General features: G+C 52.0%; 1 protein-coding gene across 3 annotated transcripts; it reads left to right on the top strand.

Annotated features, from left to right (window-relative positions):
- The first annotated feature begins 471 nt into the window (after positions 1-471).
- Positions 472-20215, top strand: LOC138723173 (ADAMTS-like protein 2). 3 transcript variants are annotated; one of them, XM_069862079.1, is made up of 18 exons: positions 472-555; positions 5599-5741; positions 7545-7620; positions 8133-8235; positions 9145-9290; positions 10312-10435; positions 11753-11833; positions 12303-12478; positions 12765-13182; positions 13740-14160; positions 14962-15068; positions 15261-15387; positions 15741-15954; positions 16600-16755; positions 17149-17319; positions 18638-18814; positions 19458-19602; positions 19702-20215. In XM_069862079.1, exons 1-18 carry the CDS (start codon positions 484-486, stop codon positions 19818-19820), a joined length of 2976 nt encoding a protein of 991 aa, XP_069718180.1. In that variant the 5' UTR covers positions 472-483; the 3' UTR covers positions 19821-20215. The 3 variants fall into 3 exon arrangements, with proteins under 3 accessions (XP_069718180.1, XP_069718179.1, XP_069718183.1); XM_069862078.1 differs by having other exon boundaries at positions 15258-15387; XM_069862082.1 differs by lacking the exons at positions 18638-18814; positions 19458-19602; positions 19702-20215 and having other exon boundaries at positions 15258-15387; positions 17156-17313.
- Positions 20216-20463: the final 248 nt, after the last annotated feature.

Here is a 20463-nt window from a genome sequence, read left to right as displayed (position 1 = left end):
AGGGAGAGCTCGGGGATGGAGGGATGGGAGGCAGCATTTGGGGATGGAGGGATGGAAGCAGCACTTGGGGGATGGAGGGATGGAAGCAGCACTTGGGGGATGGAGGCAGAGCTTAGGGCTGGAGGCATGGAAGACAGTGCTTGGGGATGGAGGCATGGGAGGCAGCACTTGGGGGTGGCGGGATGGGAAGCAGAGCTTGAGGATGGAGGGATGAGGGGCAGAGCTTGGGGGTGGAAGCACAGAGGCAGCACCTGGGGCTGGAGGGATGGAGGCAGCGCTTAGGGATGGAGGCAGAGCTCGAGAACGGAGGAATGGAGGCGGCATTTGGGGCTGGAGGGATGAGAGGCAGCGCCTGGGGCTGCAGGGCCGGGAGGCCGAGCCGGAGGGCGGCAGCGCGGCCGGGCCCGGGGCTGGAGGCCGAGCTCGGGGCCGGCCGGGAGGAGGGGCGGCGCGGCCCAGCCATGTCCCCCCGCAGGCCGCGCCATGGCCGCCGCTCCCCGCCTCCGCCTCCTCCTCCTCCTCCTCCTGGGCGCCGCCGCCCCCCGCCGACACGAGGTAAGCGGCCCCGCTGCCGCCGCTCGGGCCCGGCCTGCTCCCTCCTCTGCGGGCCTCTCCCCACTCCATCCCTCTTTCCCCTCCATCCCTGTCTGCCCTCCATCCCTCTCTCCCCTCCGTCCCTCTCTCGCGTTCCCTCTCTCCTTTCCCTCCATCCCTGTCTCCCTTCCATTCCCTCTCCCTCCTCTCCATCCCTCTCTCCCTTCATTCCTCCCTCCCAGTCCCTCTCCCTCCTCTCCATCCCCATCTCCCTTCCGTTCCCTCTCCCCTCCCTCCATCCCTCTCTTCCCTCCATCCTTCTCTCCCTCCCATCCATCCCCATCTCCCATTCTCTTTCTTCCTTCCCTCCATCCTTCTCTCCCTCTCCTCCATCTCTCTTTCCTGGTCCCTCTCCCCTTCTCCTCCATCCCTCTTTCCTAGTCCCCGTCTCCCTCCCCTCCATCCCTCTTTCCTAGTCCCTGTCTCCCTCCCCTCCATCCCTCTTTCCTAGTCCCTGTCTCCCTCCCCTCCATCCCTCTTTCCTAGTCCCCATCTCCCTCCCCTCCATCCCTCTCTCCTGTCCCTCTCTCCCTCCCCTCCATCCCTCTCTCCTATCCCTCTCCCCATGTCCTCCATCCCTCTCTCCTGTCCCATCCCTCTGTCCCAGGGCTTTCCCTGCTCCCAGCATCACTACAAGGACAACACAGTACCTGCTGTTCTGGGGTTGTCTTAATTTTTAAAGTTCAAGTGTCTTATTTCCTCTGTGGCTTTACCTTCGTGCACGTCTGCTGACTGTTCCGTTTAGCCCTTAGCTGTAGGGATAACTCAGAGAAGTTTCAGGCAGAGCAAGGATTATGAGCAGCACTCGATAGCTCTCTGGTTTTTGTTCACCAGCTTTCTAATTTGCTTTTCATCTGCACCTTATTACGTATCCAGATTTCTGTTACCTTGCTGCAGTATCACACTTCTATCGAGCTTACTGTTTTTCCCCAGATTAGCGTTCTTCCTGATCCCATAAAAATTATTGCTTGTTTTGCCTGAGGGTAGCCTCCCCTCGTCGGAAACCCCTTCTGAAATATCTCATTTCAGTTTTTCCAAGCAAAATACAGTTTTGTGTCTGCATCCGACATTGAATCTCTGATACACACTCTAATCTACCCGAATAGAATCATAGAATCACTAGGTTGGAAAGGACCCACTGGATCATCGAGTCCAACCATTAATAGGTTAAATAGGATGAAACAAAGACAGGATGAGAAATCGCTATACGCAGATGCCAGTTCTTTTGTAAAACATCAGGGTGCAATTGCAAACGTTATTGTTTTGTCAGGGTTGTGGTAGAGTCTGTCTCCCCAGCTTTAGTCAGAGCACCATATGAGAAACCCAGATTGAGCATGGTCATTCACTTCCAGATAATAATCTGAGGTCTGTTCCAGGCACTGGGACATCTGAAGCTACTTAGTATTTCAGCAAGTAGTGTGATTTGCTGTGGAAAGAAGCCCTTTAGTAAAGGGCTTATGGACATTTTTGGTAGAGGACATGCAGTTAATGGCCTCAGGAAAGGTCTGTGAGGGATTTATTTCATTTTCAGTTGCTGTTTCTGGGAGCCTTGCAACCTACTCTTGCCCTTCATTGGGGGGGTCTGTCCTTAAGTCGTGCCAGACTGCTACGAGGAGCCTTCCCCCCAGCTCCTCTGTTAAGGGAACTAGACAGGAATGTTTGTGGTCTCTCTTCCCAGGCAGCTTTTTTTTTTCCCAGGACCCGGACTCTAATGAATTTCATGATTAGGCAGAACAATAAGTGACACAGGCGGCTGGACCACCGACACGGTAATTGCAGTTATTCCCAGGTTTCTGGGAAACCCGGCATAGCTCAGAGCTGATCCAGAGCATGACAGAGACTCAGCAGAGAATGTTTTTATCCCTTTCAGCTCTTCAGAAAGACCGCCTGGAAATCTGATAGGATGTCAGTCCAGGCCCCCTTCCTCTGCAGGGTCGAAGCCTTCTGTTCGTGGCAGCCTTTGTCTGGCAGCAGGGAGAAGGGAAGCAGCTGCTGAGCGTTTTCTTAGACAGACGAAGCGTTCAGTGGTGCTGGCTTAGAGAGTGATGTTTCTATCATTGATATTGGCAAACCTGGAGACAAATGCCATATCCTAGAGAAGTTCTTTGCAGGTGGGGGTTCAAAGTTCAGGTCCCCCCAGCAAGGGGACAGCAGGGCAGCCGCCACGGGCTCAGCTGCGTGGCCCCTGGCGGAGCTGCGGGAGGCACAGAAATAACTTGGTTGGCCTCAGAGAGGAAGAATTGCAGCTGTGTAATCACCCTTGCCAAGCCACAAGTGCCCCTGGGGGAAATTCTTGCGGAGAACACCTGGCTGAACTGGAACTCGGTCTGTCTTTTCTAGGGATGTAAATGCTAGGCCTTATATTCCTCCTCACTAGGGAATCGTACCTGATCCTCTTACCTCCTTTAGGCAGAGACCTCACTCACACTCGGGCAGAGCCAGCTTAGGTGCATCTCCTGCCGTGGCGTTTCTTGCCTGCTCTGTTTCTGTGATCCTGCAGCAGAGTGCAAATTAGAGCAGCTCCAGCAGCTCCTATAATCAGGAGGGTGTAAAAGAGTTGTTGTAAAGCTCCTTTGATTTCCCCTGCAAGGGGGAAGCTGGGGGTGGGGGGCATTCACTTGGCCAGAAGGGAACTCTTGGGATTTGCTGAGGGGCTTGGGAAACTAAAGCGAGGAGCTAATCTAATCTGGAGTCTGTCCCACAGTCCTTAGTTTATTATCTGGAAATCTGGAAAGTGCAAGGTTCTCCGATTAAAACTAAGAACCATTTGTGTGGCACGGTTAATGCAGGTTTATTTCCGACAATATAATAAATTTGGCACAAATCGGAAGCAGCCGCCCCAGCTTTCAGTCCCTGAAGTTCCCCCTCCATGTCACCAGGCACAGGACTCAGGTGCAGTCATGCAGTAAGTCTCTCTGGCCAAGGGGACAGCTCAGCATTGTCCTTGCTTACACAAGGAAATTAGTGCTCCTAGGCAAGGACTGGCAAGGGAGCTTGGTCATGGAAATCCTGAGAGCCAAATCAATCTAATTAAAAAGTGATTGATGCCTCCACTACAGAGAGGAAGCAGGAATAGGGCTTATGGATATCAGGGAATGCATTTTATTAAAAAAAAAAAAAAAAGGTCTCTTTGACTAGCATCCTTCAATAAATCTTCATTTGGGCTCCTGTCATTCCTAAAAGTCATAGTGCAGAGAGCTGTGTGTCCTGTTCTAGCTGGAAGAAGGAGGCACAGAAGGGTAGAGAGGCCAATCTTCACCAAACCTCAGCTGTGCCACTGACCACCACGTGCCAAGTCTCCTTGCATCCAGGCAGAACACACAAAAGCACTAACCTAAAGAAGGAGCCTGCAGCTTTCCACCATTCCATACACACAAAGTCTCTTTCCCATCCAGAGGTAGATCTAGTGATTCTATGATTCCCAACAACAAGAGTTGCGAAGAGGTCCTCCTCCACAGACTTTGAGAGGCTTATCGCAGAGAGGCATAGAAGGGGTCAGGGAAAGATTTTAGCTGAAAACACCTTACAGTAAGAGACCTTTGGTTTCTTCGCTTTGTAAATGTGGAAGCTACACAGTCAGCGTTTCCATTTACAATCTGATAACATACAGCCAAACAAAAATTGCCATGGGAAACGGGTTGAGATGATCATTTGGATGAAGAGAAAAAGTTATTTTTAAAAACTTGTCTGTTTCTTTTAAATTTCATTTTCTTCTCGAGCAACTCAGCTGCTGGCCACAGCCTTTGGTCCCTGTCAGGCAAGCCAACTCTAGGCAGAACATCTAAATACGGCAAAGAGCTTTGCTGTGTTGTTTTCTAAGTCAACTGTTGTAATCCCTAAAGAGCAAGGCATCAGGTAACGTGGTGCCTTTTTTTTTCAGCAGAGTAGGTTTCAACACGCTCTGGCTACCCCCGAGAAAAGGCACTATGAGCATTTCAACCACGCTAAGTTACAACTTACAGCTGCATCTCCTCTACCAGAGGGCATTCTGTTGGCAGACGCTGCCGGAATGACAAGTTCTCAGGCAGGAACACCGCTTTGGCTTCATTACACCACGGAAGAGCCTAAAACCTAGAGACAGTCAACCAGAACAGTGAACAGAGAACATCGAGTGATGAGCAAACCCTGCTGAGTTTTCTTTCACATCCATCAGTCATACTTTGCAGACCAGTTCTTTGCAACAGGACTGTCAGCCACAAACCAGCACATTTTGTTTATAGTCACACTGACACCACTTCCCTGAGCCCTTGCTTTAGCAGACCACACCTCTCTCACCCACAAATTATTAATTCTCTTCTACTTCTGAAACACTGTCAACATTTTCAGCTGGATAAATCCGTTCCAATCACTGCGCTGTGTTAAACTCATTACTGCATTTAACACCACTCACAGCTGTATTTCAGTAAACAGCATGTTAGTTCCTGCACAAGAAAATTTGCTGAAGTCCCTGGGAGCTTTTAGGCCATCAGACACTAAACAGGAAGATAGCGTAAGGAAAAAAAATCCAGCTAAAATGTAGAATCCCTTACCTACTGGAAAATGTGGAGGTACAGCCAACAGCAGCCTGCTGCCATGACCACACCGGGGCCAGAAAGCTCAGGTTTGCCAAATTTAAAGGCTTAGCCCCAGCAAGGCATGTTGGAAGAGGGAGCAATCCTCTCCTGAGCACTGTGGGAGAGGAGACAAGAGCAATTGTAGGAGGCTCTGGTTCTGGAGCACTCTCAAAAATGACTTCTGTGAAGGTTGGAGGGTGAAGAGCATGGATCTGTGAAGGTTGGAGGGTGAAGAGCATGGATCTGAGTTGAATTCCTTAAAAAAAAAAAGAGAAGTTACTGTCACGCATGTCCAGCCTGACAGCCCTTCTCCTGGAGGTATCCTCCTTCCCACGCATAACCTAGTCTCGGAGGAAAATCTGAATTTTGAGACGTGTGTGCCTGGTGTGGACTCACAGGGCTCCCGGTGAGGAGCCAAGTTCTCCAGCTAACTGTCCTCTGTTTCTGTCAGGACAGTAGTGAGGCAGCGAATGGAGCTGGCCCCTGGGATGAAGAAGTCACCAAGTGGTGGGGAGAGTGGAGCTCCTGGTCCACCTGCTCCCGGTCCTGCGGGGGAGGTGTGATGTCCCGGGAGAGGCACTGCTTGAGACAGAGGTGAGTCGTGTCCCAGCCTGTGCCCCTGGCCAGGTCTCAAGCGGCAGTGGGGAAATGGGATGATGCCCCGACCTGCGTTCTGGGGCCAAACATCCTGGGTTTGCAGGGTTGTCCCTTCTCTCTTCTGCAGCTGTTGCCCATGGGGTAGGTGGTGAGCAGGCGGTGACAGGGGACAGGCCCCCTCAGCATTGCACTCGCTCAGCTTGGCTCATCCCATGGGGAACAAGGGGTTTGTCTCTTCTCGGGGTCTGTGAGAGCCTTGAAGGTGATGAGTGTGTGGCCTGGGGAGGACTGGTTCTGTTCCTCTTCCCCTCTCTTTTGCAATCCCTAGCTTACTGTGGCAGCTCCAACCAACCTAACCCTGATTTGTAGCCAGTTCCTGTGCTGAGGATGTGGGTACATTTCCCAGACATTTTATGGGGACTTGATTTACTCCTGGCAGCAGCCAGCTCAGCCACGTCTCAGCAATTTCCCTTCTTTGTTCCCTGCAGAGCTTGCAAGTCTTTTTCCCTCTGTCATTTATCTGGCTGTCACCTGACAGTATCTCCGTTTGTCCCCTATGGCCACATTTGTCCCCAAAGCAGATGAGCTGCAGCGCCTGGAGGCGGCTTCTCCACTAACCAAGGCTTTGCTGATGCCTCTGTGCTGCTTCTCCTCCCCAGCGCACCGTGGCCGTGGGAGAGCAGTGGGAAACAGGGTGGGAGGGAGCCTGGGGCTGTCGCCCCCGCTGCAGCCAGAGCTGCCCTTCTGCCCTTTGCCTGCTGCCAGAAGAGAGATTTGGCGTCCGCTCTGTCGGTGCCTCCACAGCTGGGGCGGGGAGGGCTTTGCTGCGGCGTTTTGCTCCAGGGTTCAAGTCTGAATTAAAACAAAAAAAAAAGCCCAGCATAAAACTCAGCCAAAAGGTTTCTGTGGCTTTAAGGAGAACAGCTTAAGTGCGAGCCAAGTATGCCCACAAAACAATTTCTGCCTGGGCCTGCAGGCAGGCTCTGCTTCAGCTGGAAGGGATGGCAGTTTTCAAGCCTTTTGATGTGAATTTAGGCTTTGCCTACATTGTGTAGAGCTTTACTGTGGAGGGAAGGCTGCGCTACCTCTGACCAGTCCGGTCTGAATATGCCTACAGAATTCCTCATTGCGTAATGCACCCTAAGTTTCCAGTACTATTAACACATTGTCTGCTGTTGACCTTTAAACACGCCACGCTGTCCTAATCTGTGATCTCAACCATTCTCGCTACATCTTCCTAGCTTTCAAAAATGTTTTCTTCTTTGCCTCAGTGAAGGGCTCCGGCACCCCCTGGAAGGACTCTGGCACCCCCTGGATAACTCCTGCTGGTCAGAGCTAAAGCATCAAGTGTTGAGAAATTCCCGTGGCTTTGGCTCATTGTCTGCACCAAGCCTTTCCTGCTAATATTTTAAGGCAGCCAGTCCCCATGGGAGGTGCAATCTCACTGCCTGCTGCTCAGCAAATCCTGAAATCAACTCCCCTGCCCACTTTAAATCATGCTGGGAGTGATGGATCTTCAGGTTTTGGTTGTCCTCTTGTCACATCAACTCTTTTGGAGCTGAGAGGTGAAGGGACGCAGGAGTGGTGATATTGGATTTGTTCCTGTTGGCTCAACCTGCCTTAAAACAAGAATAGCTTAAAAATCACTGTCCCCCTAAAAGCTCTGAAGAGGTGTTTCAGAGGAGATGTTGGCTAGTCTACATCCAGGAGGCTTTCCTTCTCCCCAGTAAGTCAGACTTGGCTTCTCCATCATGCTGAATACTTCACACACATCCAGCTCTTTTACTTTCTGCTTTAAAGGCTCCAGATGCCCCAGGGGACAAACAGCACCATGTGCGTTGGTCAAGCCAAACTCTACCAACTGTGCCAGCAGCAGGTAAGAACTGCTTCCAGTACTGACTGGTCCTTGCAGGGGAGTCTGGGGCTTAGGGGGTCACACTTAGAGCTGCAAGAGCACCGGCACTCGGGGTGTGACTGGTCTGTCCAAGAAATGCTGACAAGGGGCACGATCTGCTCCTGGAGTGGTTGATGACGCCTTTGAAGGCGCTGGGAGATGGGTTGTGCTCTCTGGGACTGAGAGGTGGGGGGAAAAGCATATGAAAACATATTTGTTGTGGTGTGGGAGTAGGGATGAAGGTTTTCCAGTATGCTTTTCCCTTTGCTGGAAGTATTTTTTGCATGACTGTTAAATACAGCTGTCTGAGGGGACTTTGGCAATGGAAGCCTGGCCTTTCTGCCTGTGTTACAGCACCTCAAAGTCCATCACACTGATTCCTTCCAGGGTGGACAGGGCATTTTCATCCTGCAAGGATGCAGCAGGTACAAGCAGCTGTCACAACCATGGCTGTGCTATAAGAGAGCTTTTGATCACATTTATTCCCTCCATAGCCCTGCCCAGCCAACACAGCAAGCTTCAAGCAGCAGCAGTGCTCCAGTTTCAATGCCAAAGCCTTTGGGAAGCGCTACTACCACTGGATGCCTCTCTATCCAGGTGGGTTTTCACGGCTTCACACAAAGGATCAGGGTGAGAAAACACCCACAGGATTTTCTCAGACATGGGAGAAGGGGAAAGTCCCAGGGAACACGGGATGGATGCTCCTGGCTAGTCTGGAAGCACTTCCCTGTGCTCTCTGCTCTGGAGAAATCATTCCCTGTCTCTTCACAGAACTGCTCCACCCAGCCAGGCCTCCTCTCTCAACACATTGCTTCTGTTTTGGATCCTACAGCAGCAAGTGCTGGTGGGCAAACAGGACACAGGCTTTCCTGAGTTGTCTTGGCTAACCAGCAGTCACCTTGGCAGCGTGGGTGTTGATGCTCTTTGTGCCTTTTACCACTGTGGCCGCCTCCGGCACCCAGCGTGCTTCCCACTGGGTTGTTCTGAGGAGGATGCCCATCCCATTTCCTACACAGGCGAGACACATCACCTCACGTGGGTTGCCAGGTGGCCGCTGAGGCGCAGATTGAGCTCGCCTAGGATGTGACCCTCTTTCCGTTAGCCGCCAAGGGGACATGGAACACCTGCACCTCTAACTTTAGTTGCTCAGCTACATGGGGCGTAGTCAGGGCCCCTCTTACAGGTCTCGCTTGCCCTTGTGCAGCCTGGTCTGCTGATGGAGATTCCCGTGTCTGGCACAGGGGATGGCACTGCAAAGGGGAGAGAGTACGGAAAGGAAGACACTTTGCAAGAAATATTTCTGCTAGGCATGGTCCCCAGCTGCAGCCTCACACCATCACCCCTTAACTGCTACAATACCCGTAGCCTCAGGGTTTCGCCTCGGGCAGCAGGAATATCCAAGGTTGTGTCAAACCACGTGTATGGATAAGAAAAAAGTCCCCTTCCTCACTGCCTATCTCTGAGCAGCTTGAGCTGCCTGGTGACTTTCCACCTCTGTCCCTTCAGACGACTACACTAGTATCTCCAGCAAGCCCTGTGACCTCCAGTGCACCACCCGGAGTGGAGAGAGGCAGCTGATGGCCCCAGCTCAGGATGGTACCTCCTGCAAGGACAGAACCTATCAAGGGGTCTGCATCAATGGGAAGTGCGAGGTGAGGTTCGGGGAGGTAGTAGCTGAGGAACTGGTAGGGCAAGTACGTGACTGGATCTCCCGGTCATCACAAGGCCAGAGGTCCCAGTGGGGAATTGAAACTGAGGCCTGGTGTGGAGTAATTACATTCACTCTTGAATGCCTGTGGGCTACAGGAAAGCAGAGAGGTTCACATAAAGGGAGTTATATACATCCACGTGTTCCCACCGAGTGATGGCACTTTCCTTCCAGCACAGAGAAGGTGGAATTGTGGCTTTGTTTACACCGTCATCTAATTAAAAAAAATTTTTAAATCTTCCGTTTGATTTTTCACCTCATATAGCAAGGATGAGGGGTGCTTGTTTACACTATTAGAGGTGCCTTACAACCTCAGAAAGGCCTGCCTTTGGTGCAGCATCTCCTGAAGAGTTAAGTTGTATGCAAGAATTATAGAATCACCAGGCTGGAAAAGACCCACCGGATCATCGGGTCCAACCATTCCAATCAATCACTAAACCATGTCCCTCAGCACCTCATTCACCCGTCCCTTAAACACCTCCAGGGAAGGTGACTCAACCCCCTCCCTGGTTAGCCTGTTCCAGCACCCAATGACCCTTTCTGTGAAATTTTTTTTCCTAATGTTCAGCCTAAACCTCCCCTGGTGGAGCTTGAGGCCATTCCCTCTTGTCCTGTCCCCTGTCACTTGGGAGAAGAGGCCAGCTCCCTCCTCTTGAGTATTTCAGTGAGAAGGATTGGCCTAAACTCAGAGACAGAAGGAACCGAAAGAGCTCACCCGAGTCTCGCTCCATTCACCTACACGCACAGGCCCCTACCCCAGCTTCAGGGGCAACAGCGTAGGTGCTCCCAAGTTCCGCAGGTGGATTTCTGCTGCTGTTGGATTCACTTGTTACTCTGCTCTGAGATAACCCAGGTCCTCCCCCAGAACCTCACGGAAAGAGCACAGTAGCATTTCCTTGAAAAGCTGCTCACCTGTGGCGATAACGCTGGCCCCAGGAATCCTTCTGTTGTTTTATTCTTTGCAGCCAGTCGGGTGCGATGGGAGCCTGTACTCACCCCGGACGATGGACAGATGCAGGGTGTGTGGAGGGGACGGCAGCACTTGCCACCGTGTCTCGGGCAGCTTCCGAAAGGCAATCTCACAGATAGGTACTCCCTGCTCCCACAGTCCGGAGACTTCACCTGCTCCTTCTTACCACCAGCTGCCATGAAGGGTGACTGGCTTGAACATGGGTAGGAGTTTACCAGCTGCTTGGTGGAAAGAGCTGAAGAGCACCACCCTTTCTTAATTGCCTGTATTTTGTGCTTTTCACTTAATCATCGGAGGAGATTGGTTTGATGAGCTGTATATTAGGCTGGTAAGGTTTCCCTTCACCTCTTTACGATAGGAAGCAGCTGGGGATCTATTTGTTCCTATTGATTTTGGCATCTTGCCCACCTCAGATAATGTGAAGAAATCAATGAATCTTCTTTTATTTGTGCTACGTGTCCATTTGAAACTAAAGCTCCTACAACGAGGGTCACAGCGTTTGTTTTAGCCTGCGCTGAGCCTTCTGCTTTCCCCAGTCCTATGATGGGCACAGCCGAGGGACAGTCCCTCCGAAACTGGGCTGAGATTCATCCCTTGCAGCCTCATGGCCCATTCCTCCACCCACAGAAGGAATAGACTGTGGTATGCTCATTAGTAATTAATCAACTGTGGTTTGAGGATGCTTTGGAACATCATTTCACGTTGTTGTTCCACTGGTCGGCCTCGCTCTTTGCAAAACACAGACTAGAGAAGCGCTCAGGCTCCTTTCCAGGGCAGAGTCAATGATGCTCACCCTCCTAGCAAAACAGATGCACTTTTGCCCTCCCATTCCAGTCCTTATAAAATCTTGCAGAACGGATGAGACCTGCATTTCTAGCAGGAAAGACGAGCTGCCAGACCACGTAATTAAGAGCTTTCTTATTTCCTCTGCTTTCAAAAGGTCAATTTTTATGCTACTCCTGAAACAAATTCTGTTAATTCAGGAGCTGAGGGGACCTGTGTCTCTTCCATCCTCTGGTCAGCATCAGCCCTGATCACTAGTAAGCTTTTTCTGTGCTCTTACCAGAAAGAGCGTGAGAAGATGTTCGTTCACACACCTAAAGCCAAACTGTTGTACTTAGAATCATAGAGTCACTAGGTTGGAAAGGTCCCACTGGATCATCGAGTCCAACTGTTCCTATCAGTTGTGCAGTTCCTTCCTGACTCCAAACCCAGCAGTGCTCAGATTGAGCCTTGGAGACCCGTAATGGGACGTGAGAAAGGAGCAGGGATTAGAGCTCACAGACTGGCACAACATGCATTTATGTCCATAGCGTCCTGCCCCTGAAGGGCAGCACTGCCCTCCTACGCCCACACTTATCCCAGGAGCTGCTTTCCCTTCCTAGACCTTTTTATTCTGTTTGCGGGGTTTCCTCACTCTCTGTTCTGTTCCTCAGGTTACATGTTTATCACCAACATCCCTGCTGGTGCCACAGATATCCTCATTATTGAGCGCAGGAAAACAGAAAACATCCTAGGTAAGCAGGATGGATGGGGAAATCTCGGTTCGGCTGCCTGGGAGGTGGGCAGAGGGCTCTGTTCACTTCCATCCAGGCGAGCACTTCATCTCTCCATAAACCAAAGGTGCCACATCTCTAGCAGGGAGGGGCAGGCGGCACACTGAGAAACCACTCTGGGCACTCCCTGTTGTGAAGACGTTTGTGCTCTTGTTGGAGAGGGAAATAAAAGCAGCAGGCGTTGAACTCTGCTGATCTGACCTGAGATGGAAGATGAACGGCGGAGGGCCTGAGGTTCTTCTGTTGGGCTTTTCTCAGTCATGAGCTATTTGGGACATGGTTTAGTGATTGATGGGGATGGTTGGACTCGATGATCCAGTGAGTCCTTTCCAACCTGGTGATTCTATGGTTCTGTGCTCTCCTCAGTGTCAGCACAGCCCCGGTGCTCTGCATGGAGCATCACATTTGTCCCTTTTCTCTCTCTTTCAAGCACTTGCAGATGAATCCGGGCATTTCTTCTTCAATGGCCACTCTGCCATCGACAACCCTCAGAACTTCAGGGTAGCTGGCACGATCTTCAAGTACCGGCGGCCCTCGAGCCTGAACTCAGATGGGCTGGAGTACATCATAGCTCATGGGCCCACTAACCAGTCTCTGAACGCCATGGTATGTGAGGAGGCAGTTGTAAGCCTTCCTGTCTTGCCTGTCCCAAAACTGTGGGCCTCCCTCAGAAAAAGGGAATATTAATCTGCTTCCCAAGCCAAACCTGAGTGTGTAGGTGGCTGAGGAAGCCAGATATTGTCTTGGAGAGGGGAGGGGTTCCTCAGGGATGTATGAGGATACTACTTCCTTTGAACATCTATCACAAAATGGATGTGGCTGGAAGAGGTCTTTGGGAAATAGGTGGCCTTAAAATGAAAATGGCTTTGTTTTCTTTCCTTGTTTCCTCCAGTACTATAACTTTAATGGGAAAATGCCACACATAACTTATGACTATACTGTACCACGGACACCACTGCTCCGAACTGCAGCCCCTGCTGTAGACAGACCCCTCTATCATCACCTACCAAAGACCAGCCAGAACCATCCCGTTCCAGCCAACTCCAGAGCTGCTCAGGACTTCAATGCAACGTGGCTCCCCCTTTCACCAGATGATACTAATGAACAGCTTCCTCTAAGAAAAGGGCATGAAGATCTAGGCTTCAGCCATTTGCCCTTCTTCCAAACCAACTCCACCAGTCACACACAGGACTGGAGCTGGGAACAAGGCAAAGAGAAGTATGACTTCCAGATGAGACAGATCTACCACACAAACACAGGAGAGGAAGAGGAGGATGAAGCAGCAGCGGTTGGTGGAGAAACAGAGTTGGGTCGGTTGCTTTGTTTTTCCTTCTTTCCCACTTTGTTCACTGAAAGCAGTCATCTCACTTTGGTCTTGAAATCTAAGGTGGCTTCACCATCAGAGCAGGTGATTAATAACGTGGTGGAAACTGTCAGGGAGGAGCAAGGGCCAGTAGCTCCCTGAAGAAAAGGAAGCTGGGAGAGGGTGGCCCAGGTACAGATCAGGCAGTGCCTGGTCAGGCAGGGCAGTCCCGTGGCACCTGAGCTTGGTAAACAGGGCAGTGACAGCAACAGGTCTTGGCAACAGTCTGGTGATCACAAGGTGATGAGTCAAATCTGCTGTCAGTCTGGGAAAGCCAGACAATTCAGGAGCAAAGTATTGCTTAGACCAGGGCAATTAAATCCTCTTGGTGCACCCTGCTGGCACAATTTTGAGGCTGGATACTCAGTTGTGCCTTGTTAGATATGGTTGGACTCGATGATCCGGTGGGTCTCTTCCGACCTGGTTATTCTATGATTCTATATCACACGCTGAAGTGTAAGCCACCCAAGATAATTAAAGCATCTCTGTTTTTCTCGCCCCCAGCTCTCAGGTTCAATCAGATTTCCATCAGCACAGCTGTACCCTACAGCATGAGGAGGCCCGAGGTCTCAGAGAGCAGCCGCATAGCGTCCTCCAGGCTCCGTCTCTTCAAACGACTGTGTCACCGAGACCCGCAGAACACTGCCTTCTGTAGGGAGCTGCAGCACCTGGTAGCCAGGCTGGCCCCAAGGAACTCCACGGCACAACTACGGACCGAAGTGGCTGCCCGGTGGCCTCAGCGCCTCCACAAAGCGCCGGCCCCTAAGAACTCGCTGGAGGACTTGAAGGTGGAAGCGTTTCCTGAGAGTCAGGGGGAAGCGGCCAACTACAGCACGATGGCATCTGTGGAGAGCCCTCTGCTAGGTGCCAGCCCCACCGCAGACATCGACCAGGCAGAGCCTCTGCAAGCCCCTGGCACTGAAAGGTGCCGCTTGATTTTCTGGGCAAAACAGGAGCGTGGTTAACTCGGGAGGGCGGGTCATGAAAATCCTCTGTCGTTTCACTGCTGTCTTTGGTGTCCCCATTGTGCAATGTCAATCCATGCAGTTGCTGTAGATACTTGACCAGTGGTGTGTCCTCCAAAGACCAGTTAGCACAACTGGCCTGATGCAGAGCTCCCAGGAGGTATTTCACCCCTGCCTCTAAGGGATCCAGTAAAATGGGTTCGGAAGGACCTGGGGGTGAACACTTATGGGATCATAAAGAAGGCCAGGAGTCTGTGTCTCATCACATGCAAATGTTTACCAGCACATCATGCCCCTTCCATCCCATTTTTCTGGCCTCTGCAACTTCAGCATTTGGCAGGAAAACAAGGGCCAACTTGTAACCATTTCTGGTGAGCCACATGTGAACTCTCCCACCACAATATATGATAAGAGGGACCTTGCTTGAGCTCCCCTTTCCAACCTTACTTCATACCTCTCAAGGTGTTAGCATGAACTGAGGCTGAAGGCACCCACGTGTTCAAAAGACCAAAATCTCACTGGGAATGATGCCTCCTGATGTTGACCCATGGCTTTTTACAGCCTTGTTAATTAAATTTAGGGGTTAGATCAAGGCTTTACACTCCCTGCTCATCAGTGGTCCATTTTGCCCGAGGTGGGGAAGATGGACAGCAGAAACACTGGGTTTCTTCCCATCTTCAAAGACAGTGAGGAGGACATTCACTATATTATGTTGACCTCGATTTTTCATTTTTAGCTCATGCCACCTCCTTTTTCTGCAGCAACGAGTTTGATGTGAGCCCCGTGGGCCATGACGACATCAGCCTGGCTGACATGTATCGGTGGAAAGTCTCAGCTTACGCCCCTTGCAGTTCCACGTGCACTTCAGGTAGGTCTGTCTTCTGGTGACTTGTCATGTGAGGTTCTTTTTGGCTGTTGGTGGAGGGAATACTGGTGTTTTTTTTTAAAACGGCAGGTAGAGTTTCAGATGCAGTGAGCGCTCCAGTAATTTAATCTTGGTGGGAAAAGGCTTTCGGATCTGAGGGAGCCTGACCAAGAGAGGGTCTTGATTGCCCAGCAGGTATCAGCACTTCCTATGCAATGTGCGTCCGATATGATGGAGTGGAAGTGGATGAAACGTACTGTGATGCCCTAACCCGACCAGAACCTACTCATGAATTTTGCACAGGGAGAGATTGCCAGCCGAGGTGAGTGGAAATGGCATCAGTTGCCCATAGGGACAACGTATCTTTGTAAGGACCGTTTTCTTCCCAAAGTATACAGCCATTTCTGGACTGGAAGATACACTTCCACAGCTAAGCCCCTGGATCCCCTTCTAAGCAAAAAGAGGGAAGGAATTTGCTGCCTAAATTGCCTGGTAAGGGCAAAATTTGCTTTCAAGATCATCGTTGCTTTAACAGACGTGGTGAGCAGATTCACAGCAACAGCTACTGGGTCAGGGTATCCTGGGCGTGCAGGCACTCCCCAGCCTCCCTGTGTCCCTTGTCCTCCTTACCTGGGTTTTTCTCTGTGCTTTCTCTCCTGGGAACTGCTCGTGCAGGTGGGAGACCAGCCAGTGGAGCGAATGCTCCAGGACCTGTGGTGAGGGCTATCAGTACCGCACTGTGCGCTGCTGGAAGATGCTGGCTCCAGGCTTTGACAGCTCTGTCTACGATGACCTCTGTGAATCAGTTGGGTTGGCCAGGCCCATGGAGAGGAAAGTCTGCAAGAACAAGGCCTGTGGGCCCCAGTGGGAGCTCTCCGAGTGGTCCGAGGTAGGCAGCAGGGGAGCTTTGCTCCCAGACGTAAGCACCCAGGGCTGGGCCAAGGGCCTGGAGGGAGGCGGCTGGCAGATGTTGAGTGTTGAGGAAGCCTCCAGTCATAGAATCATAGAATCACCAGGTTGGAAAAGACCCACCAGATCATCGAGTCCAACCTGGGGAAGCCAGGACTGCCTTTACCCACTGCTCCCCTGTTCTGGCACTGCCCTGTGAACAAGAGTCATTGCAAAACAGTTTTTCTAAGGTCGCTTCTCAAGCAGGACATGGACCAAACAAAAGCCCTATCAGCAGGAGGCTTTACCTTCCTCTTCCAAGTGTTTAACTAAGGGCAGGTAGGGAAACAGCATGGAGCTAAAAACCAGTCAAAATCCCTTTGGCTTCCCACAGGCTGCTTGGGACTGGGACAGTGAGGCTGTCCAGTGGCTTTGAATAGCAGTGCAATCCTCAGCATCTTGGAGCGCTGGAGCTCTAAGACTCAAAGCAATTAAGCAGCAGAGACAGAGGCGGACTCGCTTTTTTTCTGTCTCTGTTGGGGCCCTTCCCTCTTCCCCAGTGCTGCAGGGGGAGAACGGGAGGAGGCGTAGCTGCCCCCCTCGCCTTTGCTCACCCCCTTGGTCTCTGCTGACTGTTCTGTTGCAGTGTTCGGCCTGGTGTGGCACACAGGGGACGATGAAGCGGGAGGTGCGCTGCTCGGTGGAAGCGCCCCTGTGCGATGAGTCCCGCAAGCCCAGCAGCGAGAAGGCCTGCACAGGCCCACCCTGCGACCGCCGCTGGATGGCTTCGGACTGGGGCCCGGTGAGTCCAGAGGATCTGCTTCTCCTTGCACCCGGTGCCAGAGCTGCAGGGCTGCTGGGAGGGAGCGGGTGGGCAGCCGTGCTGCTGCTTTCGTTTGGCTTTCTTCTGGCAGAGGCTAAGCTAAAGACACTAGAATAATCTGAGGGTTTTTTTGCCTCAACATGCTGGAAGTTCTGATTAGCGGTGAGGTGAGCTCCCTTCAGTAACCTTCACACCACCTCGAGAACGGAAGGCCCTGGCTAAATATACTGCTAAAGACCCGTGGGATCTAGTGCCCCAGTCCCAGCGGCAGGGCTGGGGTCTGGACTCTGGTCTCCTTACACAACCAACCCTGACCCCCCCCCCCCACCTTCCTGCTTTTTGATGTGTCTAAATGCCTTTTATTCCTCCAAGTGCTCAGGTTCGTGTGGTGAGGGACGCATGAGCCGCTTCATCGCGTGCCGCAACCTGGAGGGCAAAGTCATCTCCAACTCCCAGTGTGACCCAGCCACCAAGCCCCTGGCTGTCCACCCGTGTGGAGACAAGAACTGCCCCGCACACTGGGTGGAACAGGAGTGGGACCAGGTAAAGCCAAGACCAGCCCTGCGTCCTCAGCCCTCCTTCCCACCCCATGTCCCACAGGAGATGGTGGGAGCCCGGCGCCCTCGGCAGAGCAAGGTTTTGTGGTGTGACTTCCAACCATAGAGTTATACGCTCATCCTGGCTCCTTCCAGAGAGAGAGGAGGAGCAATAAATACCCCAGCTTGTCTACTGCTATACCCAAAAGGCCACCCCAAAGTTTGTATCATTTGCTGCCTTCCCAGGGACCTCCATCGGAGGGCAGCAATATTGTAAGCATAAACTCCTCTCCCACCTCTGGCTTCCAGCTGGAAGCTGCAAACACCCCAGCAGAGCTTTTTGTCCAGAACATGCACTCATTCCCTCAAGATTCTGGTCCCACCGCTAAAGAGAAAGCTGCAACAAAATCAGCTTCATATCTAGGGAACCAAAGAAACAACCATGCCCTCCCCTCCTCAACAGTAGCTAAACCCCTGTTCTCCTTTTGCTACCCTTTACTAGCTGTGGATTGCATTCAGCTGAGTCCAGCGCTGGTAACGAGCACAAACTGGTTAAGCCTGGGCACCCATGGCAGTTCCATAACCCTCTCAAGCTCTGGCCTGCATGTGGGTCACACACCGTGCTGCAATGCAGCTGAAAACTCACTTGAACTCTGAAAGAGCAGCTGAGCTCCTCACCTTTGCGTGCACCAGCTTCTTTGCTTCCGCTGTGGTCTCTCTGCCGATCAGCTTGAGGTCGCAGGGTGGCTAAGGGTGGGTGAAAGCTGGCTGTGCTGGGCCTGCCCTGGTGAAGAAGGGCTCAAAGCAGTGAAATTTCAGACTGGCAGCTGCCTCCGTGGGCTTTAGGGAGCGGAGCTGGAATCAGATCCTGCCTCCTGCTGCTTCTCGGGGTGGTGTCCCAAGGCAGTGAGTCCCTTCTGGCCCATGCAAAGCTCGCCTGTACTCCAAGATGTAGGTTGAGGTTGCTACACAAATAGGCTACGTGATTTTTGAGAACGCAGGTACGTGTAAAATAAAACAGAAACAGCCTCTTGTTGTCTTACCTTGGCTGCTCCAGGTCCCTTGTGGTAGCTGCTCTGGAGGCCAGCCAAGGTGAATTTGGCATTCCCAAATTCACTAATTACTAGCTCCTGTCCTTGCTTCCTAAGAAATTTGGCTCCTTTGCAGATACCCATTGGTCTTGTGAGCTGGGAAGCACCACCTCTGTTAGACTGGTGTTGGCTCACGCATTAAACACCTTGCTCCTGAGCAGGATCCCATCTTACCAGAAGCTCTACAGGTGAGGAGCATCATTTGTTACCTGCCTGTTCTTTTGTCTTTCCCAGTGCAACGCCAGCTGTGGGCGAGGGATGAAGACCCGCGTGGTCTTGTGCGCGGGCCTGGAGAACGGTGTGTACAAGGAATACCCGGAGAAGCACTGCGAAGCCTCTCAAAAACCTGAGGAACAAGCTGCCTGTTTCAGAAGGCCGTGCTCAACGTGGTTCACTACCTCCTGGTCCCAGGTAGGGCTCAGGGGAGTGGGGAGCGAGGAGAGGAGGCCTCATAACCCTAGTTGGCGGAGCACGTCCTGCGCTGAGGGTTTCCGCTTCTGCTGAGGGCTTTGTTAGGTCTGGAAGGGCCCATGAGCTCTGTTCTTCTGCAGACCAGGCAGCAGGTGGTGGGACTGGTACATGCAAGTTGGAGAAGACCTTGGAGCATGTGGATTATAGCCAGCAAGAACAGGCTGCAGGTATACAGGGTAGAGCTGTGCCTCCTCCCCTGCCAGGAGTCGGTGGTCTGTCTATTCCCTAATTTTAACTGGTGAGCATTTAGGGAACAGAAACACGGGGGAAGCTGGGCCTGGGTTGCAGCAACCATTTTCTCCAACTTCTATCACAGCATCAACACTCAAAGCAAAACCAGTTCCAAGTTGCAGTAAAGAGATGAAAGCGAACTCCTCCGTGGGTTTGTCTGGAGCTCAGGGAGGTTCTCCTCCAGCAAAAAGCAGGAGCATAAGTTTGAGATTAGTGTGAGATTTGACCCAGAACTCAAGAACAGTCTCCAAAGTAGGAACTGGGAGGCCTCACTGGAAGAAAGAGCTTGGGAACTGTAGAAGAATTAAAAAATGCCTCTCACGGTCCCTTTCCTCTCTCTGGATCCCAACAGTGCAGCAAGACTTGCGGTGCTGGCGTGCGACTGCGTGAGGTGAAGTGTTACCAAGGGGAAGCGCTGGCTCAGGGCTGCAACCCCGCTTCCAAACCAGAGGCCAGGCAGACGTGCCAACTCCAGCCCTGCCCCACAGAGGCACCAGGTAAGACCGGAGAGTGGGGCGGGAGGGGAGCCCTTGGGAGCCCTTTGGGGGAAGCACATCTCCTTTTTAACCCCTTCTGTGGCTGGTTCTGCTCCCCAGAAGAAGACTGTGAAGACAAAACGACGGCCAACTGCGTGCTGGTGCTGAAGGTGAAGCTGTGCTCTCACTGGTACTACAGGAAGGCTTGCTGCCGGTCGTGTCGGCTCAGATCACCCTGAGCGCTGCCAGGCTCTTCTTCCCTTCCAAGTTCAGGGGCAGGAGTCCCCTCAAGCTAGACTTTACCACTTGAAGCCATCCCACTTGGCTTGGCCATGGACCCAGTCCCTGTAGACCAGTCTGCTCAGCGAGGAGGGATTCCTAGGACTTAGTAAACACTGTTCCCTCTCCACCAAGAGGATTTTACACAAGACAAACCATCAGTTCCTAGAAAGCTACTGAGAAGTGAGTTGGGAAAGGCTGTCTCTGCTGGAGTCATCCCTGCAGAGCTCTAGTTGGAGGCGGTGGGGCGCAGAGGCCAGCCCGCAGACACCAGCAGCTGCCTCTCTGATCTGCCCTGCGGGTTCTTCTCCTACATGGACCATTTCCAAAGCACACAAAAAATTCTGTGACACAATAAAGAGCTAAACTGTAAAACTGCGGGTCTGAAATATATGTACCTAGGCCAGAGGCAAGGGAGGAAGAGGGACACAAGAAGAAGGAAAGCAGGAGCAGGAAAAATCCTTGCACCAACATAGCAGTGCCAGATAAACCCCGTTTTGTGTTGCCTGCCAAAGAACAGCACTCACTCCTGTTTTGTATTTCAAAGTCCTCGTTTATTTCTGACATTGAATTTGGACCCATAGCTGAGCAACAAAGACAGAG

This window comes from Phaenicophaeus curvirostris, chromosome 8, assembly GCF_032191515.1.
Source record: "Phaenicophaeus curvirostris isolate KB17595 chromosome 8, BPBGC_Pcur_1.0, whole genome shotgun sequence".
In the NCBI taxonomy this organism is placed as follows: domain Eukaryota; kingdom Metazoa; phylum Chordata; class Aves; order Cuculiformes; family Cuculidae; genus Phaenicophaeus; species Phaenicophaeus curvirostris.
This window is presented reverse-complemented; position numbering and strand designations above follow the sequence as displayed.

Bases quoted from the DNA above. Each gene is read 5' to 3' on its own strand.
- LOC138723173 (XM_069862078.1), top strand. From the start codon at position 484: ATGGCCGCCGCTCCCCGCCTCCGCCTCCTCCTCCTCCTCCTCCTGGGC. The intron at 15,388-15,740 runs GTGAGTGGAAAT...CTGCTCGTGCAG, and splicing joins GGGAGAGATTGCCAGCCGAG to GTGGGAGACCAGCCAGTGGA. The intron at 19,603-19,701 runs GTAAGACCGGAG...TCTGCTCCCCAG, and splicing joins CTGCCCCACAGAGGCACCAG to AAGAAGACTGTGAAGACAAA.